Consider the following 16,014-nt stretch of genomic DNA (forward strand, 5'->3'; position numbering starts at 1 on the left):
AAATCTAAGAAAGATATTTACATTGTGTGATGTGAGAGCTTAGTAGAGACCAATTTCTTAACTACTTCTTCTTCTTCTTCTTCTTTTTTTGGGGGTGGGGGTGGGGGTGGAGAATAGCCAAAACAACGTTTCCACATTGCGTTACATCCATGAATTGTAAATGACATTTTCTGTAATCTTTGTCATATAGATGTTCCGTGCAACTAAAGTTAGTTGTGTTTGGTATTTAAAATTCACTTTCCAAATTGTTGGCCAACATTTACTGGTGCTGAAATTCAGGAGGCAGTGACGTGGATGGGAAGTTTTAGAATAGTGGGGATGTTAAAAGCACATTGAGTGAGTATGTTCAAATTCTGAACAACTACATGGCTATGCGCAAACGTGCCTCCAGCTAAGTCATTCATTGGGGCATTTCTTTGTATTTGTATTCATTGCTGAAATGTACTATGTTACTGCCTGTGTACAAGTAGTTGTAGTAATAGTTGAGTAGAATGTAGGAGGACAATTGGTTTTTTAGCAAGTGTAATGGATCCCTAGTGAGATGGTAAATACTGAAGCTTGGAGTGTACTGACACAGACATGGCAACAAATATTGAAACAGCAGACTGTCTCACCCAGCTAACAGACAAGGAATGTAGTGTTCCAACGTAACTCACTTTGTCAGCCACTAAATGTGTTAAATGACTCCACATAAGAGAGGCAGAACATGTTAGCTGTCATCTACAGGAGGCTTTAGCTAATCTGAGAACCTTGAATAACACTGTTCAAGACTTATTCAATGACTTAATGTGTGAAGCTAATGTAGCAGTGCGTGAAGAATGTACAGACTCGGCAAAACGAGCGATCCTGAAGGTGCAACCCAATACTGATGGAAGAATTTCAGACATCATGGCCTTCAATATGGTTTTGGGGGGGTTTCTATACAGTCTTGTAACAGTGTATGAGAACCACAGATTAAGCTAAAGCTATTATCCAGTTACCTCGAGCATTGGACTCTCTTCTGGGAAGCTGCCCTGCATGTAACATCTGACTCCCCAGCAGCTGTCAACTTAACATTTATTGAATGTAACAAGCACTTCCGGGCACTATCGGTGCAACATAGAATCTTATGGTCAAGTCTTTGTTCCTAAAATACTTTACCAATGGACATGTCAGCACTGGATAATCCATACCAAAAGGGTAACATTCTGAAATTAATGAAATTCTTGTTGGAAGAGGTAGATGGGACACTGATGGCACAAAGCAATCGAGGGGAACTCGCAGATTAACTAGCATTGTACTGTTTACGGTAGACGTCAATGTTCACTCTAAGCTAGGACATACAGGCATAAGTCAATATAGTAAGAAGCCTGCTGTGTATTTTGCGAGCAGCATGGATGCTGGACACAAGATTACAAAGCAGTAAAGAATGTTCATGACCACCTCAAGATTTTGAGACCCAGTAATAGGTGCTTCATTTGTCTTAACCAAGGCCATGCAGCAGAAACTGCAGGAAGAAAGGGAAAGCATTATGTCTCTTTTTGGAAGAAAGGTAATCATAAGTCAGTCTGTATAAATTCATAACATTGTACTTTGTCAGTCACTCCTGCCTTTAGTCGGCCCAAATGTCTGTAATAGGACCTATCGGAGTAAGTAGACTTGTTTGTTGCATTCTAGATGGTGGCAGCCAATCTAGTTTTATCAGCAGATCATTGATTGATAACTTAACACTATAAGCCATTGAAAATATCCACTATCAATGTATTTGAGTCTTCATTCACTACATCACACTCTCATTACGAGCTGACCACTCTCATGAGTCAACTTAATTTGCTTATGTTGAAGTAGGCAACAAACTCTCTGCATGTAGTTTCATTATCGAATCTGAAAGGACAACACAGAAACTTCGCATGTGTTGCAAGTTCACTGGAACACAGTAGATAACATGTTTTGTACAGATCAACAGCAAGTTATCGATACCATATCTCAGACCGTGGCCACCGAAAGAAGCTTACTCCAAGCACTTGCTAGTTTCTATGATCCTCTGGGCTTAGTAACCCCATTATCCATAATAGGGAAGATATTTATTTCAAGATACTTGGGCTAGGGTGGGATGAACTGCCTCAGTGTCTTGCCACTTGATAGCATACTTGCATCTCACCTCTTTCAAAACTATCACACACTTGTGTAAGAAGATGGATACAAGATTGCAAGACCACATTCACCCATGTCTTCTGTGATGCTTCAGAGAGAGCATATGGCACAGTCTTGTAAATCAGGTTAAGTTCTAATAACACTTTGATTAATGTGTATGGTAGTAAAAGCAGACTAGCACCTATAAAGTAGGTTACATTGCCATGACTGGATTTGTTGGCAGCATTAATAGGAACAAGAATTCTACCGTTACTACTCCAAGACTACCAACTCAAATGTGAGTATGGCAGCTCTTTGGGCAGACTCCATGTTGATGCTTGCTGGGATAAAAGGTAATCCTAACACTTGGAAAAACTTTGTGTGCAACAGAATAATGGAAATTTAAAATTATATCTCGCCATCCCAGTAGAAGCATTGTCCAGATAAGACAATCCTGCAGATCAACTTTATAGAGGAACCATGCCTCAGACCTTCCTTACAATGGACATGTGGTGGCATGGTACAACTTACCTATTATAAAAACACAGTCTCTGGTCAGATCAACATTTTGCACAAGCCTGTTTTGCCAGGAACCAAAAACATTCACCAGGATTTCTCTTTGCTGAAATGCCGCAGCCATTAAAAGATGATGACAGATTTAGTTCTTACTGGAAACTACTAAGAGTCACAGCCCTCATTTTTGAATTTAAAAGAGTTCTGATTGACAAGGTGAACTTTCATGGAGAATTTACTACAGAAGTAATCACAACAGCTTGATTCTATCAGCTTAAGATTACACAACAACATTTTTTTTCAAGAAATCCAAGCTCTGAAGAACAACACGCCACTACCCACAGGACCAAAAATAGTGTCCCAACTCATTTTTAGATTAAAATTTTTCACATCTCAGTTTTCGTTTACAAAATGCTAAGTTAACCACAGAAGAATGGCACCTGTTATTCTAGATGGAAACCATAATTTCACAAGAATTTTAATCGTGCATACACACATTCACGTGGAATTAGACTTGTATTTTCAGAGCTTCACACCTTCTTTTGGGTATTACGTGCCCACTGCATGATAAAGGAAATTATTGATTGCTGCCTCCCATGTAAAATAGCATGTGGTTTCACTGCTGAAGAAGCTCCACTGCCAGCCAACTGTGTAAGACCACACAGATCCTTCCATGTAACCCGTTACATGCCAAAGTAGGAAATACCAGCACTAAATGCTGTGATTAGAACCATCCACCTAGAGCTAGTCTGCAGTGCTCAATGGATTGATCCTTATTGGCACTACAAAGATTTACTGGTTGGCACGACGTTCCACACACCAATTACAGTGACAACACTCACATGTTTCACACAGCCAACAAAGAAATAATGGAACTGTGGTCAACAGTATTTGCTGATAAAACTGACCAATACTTTGTTCAACAAGGCATAACTTGGAAATTTATAGCTCTGTGTGCTGCTTGGTGTGGAGGATCCTAAGAGAGAATGGGTAGCTCAATGAAAGTACGTCTCAGTAAAGTACTCAGATGCTTGACTATACAGGGTGTTACAAAAAGGTACAGCCAAACTTTCAGGAAACACTCCTCACACACAAATAAAGAAAAGATGTTATGTGGACATGTGTCCGGAAACTCTTAATTTCCATGTTAGAGCTCATTTTAGTTTCGCTCAATGGAGCACATTATCATGATTTCATACGGGATACTATATCTGTGCTGCTAGAACATGTGCCTTTACAAGTACGACACAACATGTGGTTCATGCACGATGGAGCTCCTGCACATTCCATTCGAAGTGTTCGTACTCTTCTCAACAACAGATTCAGTGACCGATGGATTGGTAGAGGCGGACCAATTCCATGGCCTCCACGCTCTCTTGACCTCAACCCTCTTGACTTTCATTTATGGGGGCATTTGAAAGCTCTTGTCTACGCAACCCCGGTACCAAATGTAGAGACTCTTCGTGCTCATATTGCGGACGGCTATGATACAATACGCCATTCTCCAGGGCTGCATCAGTGCATCAGGGATTCCATGTGACGGAGGGTGGATGCATGTATCCTCGCTAACAGAGGACATTTTGAACATTTCCTGTAACAAAGTGTTTGAAGTCACGCTGGTACGTTCTGTTGCTGTGTGTTTCCATTCCATGATTAATGTGATTTGAAGAGAAGTAATAAAATGAGCTCTAACATGGAAAGTAAGCGTTTCCGGACACATGTCCACATAACATATTTTCTTTCTTTGTGTGTGAGGAAAGTTTCCTGAAAGTTTGGCCGTACCTTTTTGTAACACCCTGTATAGATGAAGAACATCTACAAACTGTACTTGTAAATATTGAAGTCCCCCTGAACTTAAGACCCATTTCTCAAATTGAGGACAAAGTACTCATTTCAGCAGACTTCCTCATGGGGGAGCGACTTACAGGGCCTGAGCCATTGACTGCAGCAGACTTGATGAAAGTTTAAATTCTGTCAAAAAGGAGCAGATTATTTCTGGAAGTGTTGGAGTAAGGAGTACCTGAAGCTCTTGCATAATGTTTACCAAGTTAAATGGGCAAACAGAGCAGTGGTGAGCATCCAAGTTGGTAATGTTGTACTCCTGCAAAAAGTTCTTCCACGGCACCTGTGAAAGAGGACAAGAGTACAGGAGCTGAAAGAAGGCAGAGACAGAATCTCACACATGGCCATCCTTGTGAGTGTGGATGGATGCACATCACTAGACATGTCCAGCTCTACATGCCTCTGGATGTAGATCTGGATGAGGACATGTAGAATCACTGAAACGATGCTTCCACTTTGCATTATACCTATCAATTGTCAATGACATGTTATATAATCTCTGTGATATAGATGCTCTGTGCAAATTAAGTTACTTGTGTCTGACATTTAAACTTCAGTTCCCCCAACAGGGGGCCGAATTACATTTTTTATGGAAATGAAAATAGAGCAACTGTTAACGTAAAGCGATAACGGAAATTCCGTGTGGCTAGGGCCACCCGTTGGGTAGAATGTTCGAGTTGACGCCTGTTCATCGACTTGCTTGTTGATTGGGATGAAATGATGATGATAAGAACAACACAACACCCAGTCCCTGAGTGGAGAAAATCTTTGGCCCAGCCAGGAATTGAACCTGAGCTGGTACGTATAACATTCTGTCGCACTGACCACTCAGCTACCAGAGGTAGATACATTACGGGATGATGAGTATATAGTAGACTTGGCCTTTGTGATTGATGCAATGAGTCACCCAACACATTAACTGCCATGTGGCTGGTGGCGGACAAAGCAGGTGGCTCTGCTGTGCCACCGTCGGCCTCCTGGTAGTCAATGTGTTGAGTACCCTAAATACGTCACTAAAAGGAAATGATCTGCAGATAATTAAAATGTGTGATAAACTTAATTCATGTGCAGATTAAATTCATCTGTTAGAATTGAAACTCTTTGCAGGAAGCCTGTCATTCCTTGCATCTCCTCCATTACAGGAATTGCCTCCATATTTATCTTTCATGATTTACCAGCTATGCCATAGTGTAAGTTTCGAGTCCTGCATAACACAGAAAAATAAAAGTATTCAACACATTGTTGTCAGTTTAACTACAAAGTACACTTTTGAAAATCCAGTTACCAGTAACTGAATTTATTGTAGGTATTCATGTAATGACACACACAATCAGTTTGCAAGATACAGAGAAATGCTGGTGTAACTGCCTGAATGTTTGCATCAATTTTTTGTGTGAACAACTTTCTTCCACCTCAAAAAGAATTTAAATATCCATATACGTGTCACAAATTCATTATTACTGAGAGCAGCTTGGGCTCTAACACAAGTATTTCATGAGCTGTAAATATAAATAAATGTTGTATTTCATTAATGTAGTGAAATATTTTTTGCCTTAGTTTGTAATGACCTGTGTTTAGCATCAAAATATTGTTTAAGTTTAGTCTCCTCAGTAATCAATATTGTTACATGCATAACCATGACAGACCATAAGCAAATTCCGTTTGCCCACGGCATCAACGTGCATGCAAAAATGTACAGGCTGTCCAGCTGGAACAGCCTGCTGTAGCTATCTAAATGAGTAAGCATGAGTGATGCACAACAATAGATTCCTTCTGCCTTTAACACTCACTTGGAGTCACTGCCTAGAAATTGCCACTGCAAATTTTCCTGATAAGCAAGTGTTTATAGCACCACTGTGTTCACCAGTGGTATAGGTACTTTTCATTCAGTATCAACTACCAGTAATTTGAAAAAATATTGCTGCAATACAGTGACAGATGTGGGCTCATACTATCCAATTTCAAAGAAGCAAATGCCCCATAGCTCCAAAAATAGTCATTAATAGACACACACTAAATGAAACTGCAAAAAGTTTCTTAGGGTCAGATTGTATAAAAAGTTAAAATAGTTTCAGTAAACCAATAAAGAAACTCAGTTTGTCAGCATTTTTGTCCTTACAAGCATCCTCATTGCTCTGATGCAAAGTTAATCCTTTCAGTCCCAACAATATGAGAAAATATACAATTTTAAAATTAAGTCCTATCATCATAGTATGCAACAAATACAAGAAGAAACTGGCAACGAGTAAATAATAAATTTTTTAAAGGAGGTGGTTTCACTTAGGAACCACTAGCATATACAGTTTTCAACTACCTGACATTTCATATGGTGTGTTTGAAAGCAATTTCACATTTTCCCTACAGTTAGTCCCACATCTTGAAACTTCCACGCATTAATATGCCTAAAACAAATTAGAGTCGTAAATAACAACCAAAAATGAACCTAATTTAATAAATTTGTATCTAATTTCAAAATTTATAAAAGTACATTCTGTCAAAACCACTAAAAAATAGGTAAATATAAAAAAATCACAATCACATAGCAAAAACTCCACATTGACTGTTGCTTTGAATGATGTATGTGACTGCTACAATCTACTACATTTGTAGAAGTATCCAGTGTACTGCTTTAATCTCTGTCTTTCAGTGTTTCACATAAAACACACTGGTACTTCAAAACGACATTAATAAACTGGTGGTTTGAGGCAGAAATCGCCAATGCCAAAGCGTTAAGTGTATTGACTTATTTAGTATATTATATGAATGCATGGTGTCTGTTCTTTTGGACATGTCTGAAAGAACAGACACCACACATTCATATAACTGAGTCACCTCAATAGTCTATGAATCCACCCTCAGTATGAACGCACAATCACATTCGACCTCCTGTGGGGATCTCAGAGTAGTGAGAATGGAGGACATGGACAGGGACTGCAGATAGGTGAGAACGTGGGTCAGCTGACGGGTGTACTGAAATAGTCTATGTAGCTTCGATAAATGGTGTGTATGAGTGGCACAGTGGTTAATGCAACTACCTAGTAAGCGTCCCAGTCTGGCATACATTTTCATTCTGCACTGCTGACACTGCAGGAAGTCCCAATGTAGCTAATAGTATGAGTTTCTTCCCTTTCCTATCCTTTTGTTTCTCCCACATCCTTCACCTTCTTAGTATATCTTCACCTATTGTTGCCTTACTGAAGTATTTTTTGGAGAAGTAGGACTTGAAGTAAATAGCATTTATTCACCAGAAGCAAGCCATAAAAAAATTATATAAAATAGATAATGGCATATATTACAGAAGCCTTTTTAAAGATCTTTGACTCACTTTCCAACACATTGACTACTTAACTCTGATCTTCACAATCAAAACATAAGACACAAAAATAACTGTTGTATAAACTTTGCCTTCTTGTCTAGGCTTCAGAGTGGAGTTATGTACACTGATACAAAGATATTAAACAAACTCTATCTAACATAAAACAAGAAATTGGAAATACCTACCTGTTCAAAAGAAAATTAAAAAACTTATTAAGCACTTTTTCTACAAATTGTATGAATACGTAGATTCATGGATTGAAAATTTACGTTATCTACATGGCAAGTAAATGTTAACAAAGTATGTGGCAACTAGTAACATATATAAACCAAGACTCGATCATCTGAGATGTGGACAACCATTTTCTTTGAAAAATCCCAAATTAATCAAATATTTTAAGCTACTAACACAAGGCAAACAGCAACTATTTAATATAAATGAGAAGATAGCAGCTTTTTTTTTTAATCAAAATAGCAGCTATCTTCAAAATTTGCTTCATTTAAATTCAGCTGGCATACACGCGAATAGGATTAAGCATTATTGTTAATTCATTATAAAGATTAAGTTTATGTGATTTGATTGTGATATAGCTTTGACCTAATTCAGATCCCTGAACGTTCTTCTAGTTGATGGTACCATGAGTGAATGAAATAAAATGACACCTTTTAGTACCCTTTGCAATTTTTTTTGTTTGAATCTTGCTTCAGGCATGGATGTGTGTGATGTCCTTAGGTTAGTTAGGTTTAAGTAGTTCTAAGTCTAGGGGACTGATGACCTCAGATGTAAGTCCCATAGTGCTCAGAGCCATTTTTTGAAATTTTTGGGCAGTGTAAATCATATTTGTTTGATTCACTTCACCTGCTGTTGTATACTTCTACTACTACTGTCTGCCTCAAAACTGACTGAGGAATATCAATGAATTGTTATATTATTTGCCATCTACAAACTTTCTTTTCTATGCTTCTAAATTCATACAATATATGTTCTAATGCATAACACTATCAAATTAACTTGTGAGAGAATTCAACTGCTGTGTAAAAATGTACATTCTGTAAAAACTGCATTTTTTAGAAGAATTCTTTTATTATGTGTTTCATTTGACATCTTCTTGGAGTAACCATGCACAATGCAAGTAACAATGAGTTTCCATGTTCTCAGGATTCAACACTTTACTAGTATGTACCGTTGTTGATCAGAGGTCTGGAGAAAGCTACATAGTGATGAATGACTTGCATATGAATTATATGCAGCTTGAGTGTGAGTTTTCTTCCACTTATATTACCTACATCTGGTCACTTGCAAGGGCAAATACAGAATTACACACCTCAAAATTCTGTTCCATACCTATATAATTTTCAATCAAATTCATCTATCTACAGAAGTACCAGCTTGGATATCCCAATGTACAAGATGAATTTAAACCTAATAAAAATTTTCACAATATTAAAAATTTGTAATGAGATATAACTGTTCATGATACTGGAATTTTAACTTGGGCTTATGTCTTATATACTCCAATTGAGCTGTTTGTGTATAATCCATTGGCTTTCAACTTCATCTTGCCACTGCCTGTATCTTCATTCCAAAATCTGCTGAGGATCTCCGAATTATACAGGACATTAATTTTCATTCAGGCATATGGGGTGGGGGATTTACCCCACAAATATTTTGCTGTTCGCACAGAAGAGTACAGAAATAATATCCCTGTCATCAACACAATGCTGGCATAATTGGAGTGGCACACTGTGTTAGTTCTGTAATGACAAATGTGAGCTTAAGATGAGGGAACAAAATTTATTTCGGGCACTACGTGTATGAATGACAACAGGCAAACTTCAATCAGTACAAGTAATACATTATTTAAAACCACAGATAGATTGTTTATTTTTTATTTCTGTATGATTTATAATGCATTTTACAGTTACATCTAGTGGTCTGTGTGCAAGATACCACATCTACATACATGACCTTTACAGTGAAAGTTGCATTAGTTAAAGAAAATAATTTTCAACTTCATTAGGTCCACTATTTGGTCTACAGAAGTCAGAATTTAATATTCACATATACCAAGCTATGATTAAGGCTCGCTTAAAATGAGTGTTCATGATGCAAGGAATCAATGATGAGACTAGATCTAAATTTGCTGGATTTAAAAAATCCTTTGGAAAAATGTGTAGGACAGTTTACTAAATGAAGGAGTAAACTCTAAACTTAAAGCATTTAATAGAAGTCTTGTAATTTTGAGGCACAATATTAAGGACATATAAATACTAAAAATAAAGAAGAACCACTATATAGAAATAATGCATATTTAAATGGTACATAAATCATGTACACATCAATCCAATCGAGCCTTTCATGAGCAACCCAAACTGTGTATTTATTCAGAGATATAAAAAAATCACAAAACAGGTCTTAAAACAACATAGAAAAAGGAGACATAGTCAATAAGCCCAATTATCAACTATAATTTTTGCAACTCAACTTTCTGTACACTTTTTGTAATATAATATACAATTTATGTTTATTTTGTGACAACAGATGTAAAAATGTCTTAAACAAACGTCAACAATATTGCTAAGATGGAAAGCAAATATCACATGAAAGATTAAAACTGAAGTAAACCTCGGAATTGAAAGAGAAACAGTTTCTGTTCACTCTTACAAAGTTTCCAGTCTTATATGATTGCAACTTTGTGTTCCAGCTAACACAGTGTGGGGCATCAACTCCAAATGTTTGTTGCCACAGTGAAGTATTTCTGTTCACTTTGAAAACATACATGCTAGTAACAAAAACATCACAGTATATATCAAAACCTTTTTAATTCATATCACTTGTATGAATATAAGTTCTCTTCTTTCTCAGCCAACTGTGTGTAGTATTTCAACACTTTTTACACTGAGACACAAATACGCCTTAATTGCAATTGAAATTGTCCTTCAAATATTCATGGCATATTTTTTCAAACATGTGGTATTTATTCCACTCATTGGGTTTTACATCCTGCAACTTCTTCAACAATCAGTCTGTCTATTCCTTCTCTCTGTCTCACTTCTAAACAAGAATATGCTTCAGATTAAGCACTTCTGCACAGATATCTGAGAATATTTTGTCTGTGAGATGTTACTGCCCCTAGAAACACAATTTATTTCAAATATAAGTTTCAGTTATAACCATTGAGCACTGATGCCAGTTTCCTGTTCTGGTTTCATCTAAAAGTAACTAAAATTTATACAGTGTGTCAATGCTATGACTTCACTGAAAGATAAAGCAATCAACTAAACCATCATAATAACAAAACCTTTTGATTAAATCATGGTATGTTACTCTGGAACTCTTCATTTCATTACTTTTAAATTATCTATATAAAAACAAAACTATTATAAAAATACTGAGGAACAAAATAATTGACAAATATTTTTTCTGGTGGCTTAAAAATACAAAGACACATTTTAATATTTTAGATGACTTTTGTACTTATCTCTTCCTGTAGCTTACAACAATTATACTTTTTCATTTGGTACAGATATGCAAACATGAAATAACTGCTTTATATCCCTGATCCGCTTTTTCTTTCATCCAAATAATAAATAAGTACATCAATATAACAAATATGCATGTGTTGACACCAATGTCAGATAAATTATATTCATTCCCACATCTGCAACAGTGATGCTATATTCCTGCACATTTTTTACAATCAAAATAGTTTCATTCCACATGATTGTACATACTACTCCCAGTAAACTTTTGTCCACATTAAGTGTCCACACAAATGTACCTTTTTGCATTACTTTCAAGTACAAGATGCTGTTGCTACTGAGGAAAAGGAAATAATTTTACTTGCTACACTGCAGTTGAAAAGTTTCATTTCACTGCTTTTGGTGTAATATAAAAATAAGCCATCCATTGTTGTCATAATGATTATCACTTGATGCATGTGGCTGAGAAAAACACATACTAATCAAGGAACAGTTTTCATGGTGATTTGTTTCACCAGTCACTCCTATACTATTTATTCTATGTCATATTCAATTATATAATTATCATTATTAATAATATATAGACTCCAGGAAGTAACAGCAACATTCATTATGAGCAGGGATATACTATTTATGTCAGAAGGGCATTACAGGATATTACCACACTTAAGGGAATATTTTCTTAATTCCTAGTCATTTAAAAGAGCTCAAACATGCAACAAATGACAGTTGGCACCATCTGTCAATTAAAGTATACAGTTATTCAAGATATATACCTTTTTTATTTTAAATTATAATACTCTCTTTCCTCGGAGTTAATGGTGCTAATCTAGAATCCGAAGAGTTTCTTTCCTTTTCCTTCTGTCAACTGTCACACTATCAGCTGATAAGGTACTCTATTCAAATATGGAAACACAAGTGTTCCAGATTACTTCACTTTAAGTATACCAAGTAGATTTATATACATATACACATACAAGTAATCTTCCGTATAACAAGGGCGATATTTTTAATAAACAACATCTGTATATGCTTCCTCCACACTGCACAGCTGAGAGGAATATCCACATTGTCAAGAGACTGTAATACTTTGAGTGGTTACAGTTTTGGATCTTCATTCAACTTTGCTGACTTCCACAATGTTCACTGTCATATATTGTGGTAAGCATTAGCTCATTTACAGTAAAGCACTCTATTTCACTGTAGAGAAACTTTGTGTTTGGCTTTGATTGGATGCCACCCATGAACTGAAAACATCCCTGAAAAGGGAACACAAATATATTTAGTGTGCTGAAAATGATCTTCATACAAATAAGTATTAGTAGGAAAATTAATATAGCATATTTTTACAATACAAATATTAAAACTTTCTTCCTGGTGACGAGCTTACTGAAATTAACAAATAATATTATTGGATAGATAAAAAATCTACTCACCAACTGGTGGCAGAACACACAAATAAAAAAAAAGATTATAATTTGCAAGCTTTCAGAGCCAGTGGCTCCTCCTTCTGGCAGAAGGGTTACAGGGGAAGGAAGAGGGGTGAATGAAAAGGACTGGAGAGGTCTAGGAAATGGGGTAGATTTTTAGATTTTGGAAAAGACCCAGAACCACAGCTCAGGGGCATTGGATGAGATGAGAAGGAAAGACTGATTCAACCCACGGTTCTAGCTGACTCTTCCAAAATCTACCCCTTTTCCTACACCACTTCAGTACCTTTTCTTCACCCCTCTTCCTTCCTCTTCAACACTTCTGCCAAGAGAAGAAGCCACTGGCTCCGAAAGCTTGCATAATTATAACATTCTTGTATGTGTATGAACATTATATTGTCAAAAATTGATTGTTTTCATTGAAATAGACAAATGAATCACTCTACTTTAATATCTTAAGGACCTGTTGTGCAACTCATCTCAAAAACACACTGACTGAAAAAAATCAAAACTCCCAAAAAATAATTAATGTAGAATAATAAAATTTTGGAAGTACGTTTGTCTAGGTAAATATTTAGGTGATTAACATTGCAGGATCACAATTTAACGTAAATGCGAGTAAGGTATTGCAAATGTGAAATGATGGTACATTAATAACTGTGTAATCACAAGACCGTTAAATGGAAGCATGCAAACATGCATGCATTCATTGTGTTTTACAGGTGACACATGTCAATATGTGGGATGGAGTTCCATGCTTGCTGCACTTGGTCAGTCAATACAGAGACAATTAATGCTGTTTATGCCTAATGCTGGAGTGGCCGTCCGGTGATGTCCCACAGGTGCTTGAATAGTGACAGATATGGTGATTAAGCAGGCCAAGGCAACATGTTGACACTCTGCAGAGCATGTTTGGTTACAACAGCAGTGTCTGGGCAAATATTATCTTGTTGGAAAACACCCTGGTCATACGAAATCGTATCCCACTCTGTAACTCCAGGTGGAGGTCCAGTGTGTCTAGCACACAAACAAGGTTGCTTGCAGGTCCTCAACTGACCTCCTTGTAACTAACACAGAGCCATCACTGGCACAGAGGCAGAACCAGCTTTCATCCGAAAACACAACAGACCACCATTCCATCCTTTAATGAGCTCTCACTTGACACCACGGAAGTTGCAATTGGCAGTGGTTTGGGGTCAGTGGAATGCACGCTGCAGGGTGTCTGGCTTGCAGCTGTCCTTGAGGTAATAGTTGGTTGTGTCACTGTGGTGCCAACTGCTGCTCAGACTACTGCTGCTGCAGGTGCTACACAACGCACCACAGCTGTATGCCGAACATGACGGTCTTTCCTCTCAGAAGTGCCATGTGGCTGAGCGGCGCCCTATCTTCTTGCAACATTTTCATGACCAATGCTGCCAGCAATCATGTACAGTGGCTACAGTACTGCCAAGTCTTTCTGCAGTATTGCAGAAGGAACATCTAGCTTCTCATAGCCCTATTACATGACCTCATTCAAACTCAGTGAGGTGCCGATAATGGCATCTTTGTCACCTTAATAGCATTCTTGACTTACATCAACTCATAACATCCATTCTCAAAGGTAACTAATGTTTATGACAGTTATAGCATGTATTTAAGCAAACCTGATTTGCAACCTCATAGTGATGCAACTGGTGCAAAATTTGAAGAGACATCCCATTTCAGATGTAGAAACACGCCTAACACCTTCGTTTATGTCACAGAACTCCTTCTTGGTGTTCCATTTTTTTCTGTCAGTATATTTACAAAATATAATTACTGCTGCTCTAGGTATGTATAGTTCTTCAAAAATATGTGATCTTCTCTGTAAAGTAAAATAACAGCCACACCTATACAGTCATTAAGAATGAGGGGTACACTTCTGAATACACTGGCTCCCCATTTAACTTAAAGCAATAACAAGCAACACCATAATATTCTCTCATAATGACAACACCCATTTGTTGTATTTGTACTGAAATACATTTTGATTTAAATTTAATTATTAAAACAAAGCTTTCATTTACATTTTAGAAACTCAATTCAGGAACAGGGCCCATTGCAGGACACGCCATTGCTCATGTCGGGTTGAATAGTGCTTCTAAATTTGTTGCAGATGAGTTGTGTCAGTGAGTTGTCTCTATGATCCAAACAATAAATTAGTTCTACATTCCTAATTAATGGAAGGAGTAAATGTAACATCTCACCATACAGTTGAGGCATCCAAGGCCTGAAAGCTTAGAACATTTTAAATCTTATTTTAGTGGAAACTGACCACTCAATGGCTAACTATAATTATATAGTGGGTTGTTACCTTTCTCCTTGGATTGTTTGTATCCTACCCAAGATTTTCCATTATCATATTTAGTTCCATGTGTACAACAGATTCCTGCCATCCTTTCCATATTTGTGTCTATGTTATGTGTCAAAAACAAACCCATTTTAGATTATCCATAGACAATGGAAAACATAATCATTTATGGTATAGTTGAGGCATTAAGGAGTACAGGCACACAGACAGGATTTGGATCTTGTAACTAAACTTTTGTACAATGCCTTCCTTCCAAGTTAAAAATGTACAGTCCAAAAAGACACTGAAAGCTCAGATACAAGTCCCAAATCTTGTTTATGTAACTGTTTCACACTCAATGCTGCTACTCTATAGTGAATGGTTAACTCGACTTGCTCTCTCAGTTGTTAGTTTTATGACTTTCCAGTATTGTATTTTATCATCAATACCACAGCTTCACTACAAGATGTTGGCTCCTTTTCATTTCACAAAAAACCTGCTACATTCCAAGTGGTGATCCGTGTAACATACTACATAAATGTCTACAGTAAAAACTCCATATAATTTTTTCGAAAATAAGGGCCAACCATGCAATTTCCCTCCATCACATAGGGCAAAAGAAAAACCTGACTTTATATGTCCTTTTAATAACATAAATATTATTTAGCTTTCTTAGCTGATATTGTCCACTGGAAGATATTACCACAAAATTAATTTGTCTCTTTTCATAATATATTCTTGCTGTCACAGTCTGTCTTGCTCTCATTGTCCTTTTAAAGCCCTTAATACAACAACTGTGTTGACAAATGTATGGAGGCATATTCGAAAAATACTGAACTTCTAGTCATAAAAATACATTAATTAGAAAAGGCTTTATTTGCGCCTCTAGTTTCCTTCTAATCTTCTTCATTTTTCTGTGTAATTGCCATTCACTTTTATGCATTTTTGCAAAACTGCAACAGTTTCTTCAACCTATCTACATAGTTCTTTTCCCAGGAACTGATCCAGCTG

At 36.9% G+C, this 16,014-nt stretch overlaps 1 protein-coding gene across 6 annotated transcripts in view; it reads right to left on the minus strand.

Moving 5' to 3' along the window:
• Window positions 1–9,658: 9,658 nt before the first annotated feature.
• Window positions 9,659–16,014, minus strand: part of LOC126188996 (TOX high mobility group box family member 4-B-like) — a 477,811-nt gene continuing 471,455 nt past the window's right edge. For all 6 annotated transcript variants that reach the window (XM_049930833.1, XM_049930799.1, XM_049930816.1 and 3 more), the window contains one exon: window positions 9,659–12,524. Coding sequence is in view for 5 of the 6 variants with exons in the window: in XM_049930799.1 (XP_049786756.1) it covers window positions 12,458–12,524 (67 nt within the window). In the remaining variant the exon portion in view is untranslated. The remainder of the gene's footprint in view (window positions 12,525–16,014) is intronic.

Source organism: Schistocerca cancellata, chromosome 1 (genome assembly GCF_023864275.1).
Source record: "Schistocerca cancellata isolate TAMUIC-IGC-003103 chromosome 1, iqSchCanc2.1, whole genome shotgun sequence".
In the NCBI taxonomy this organism is placed as follows: Eukaryota; Metazoa; Arthropoda; class Insecta; order Orthoptera; family Acrididae; genus Schistocerca; species Schistocerca cancellata.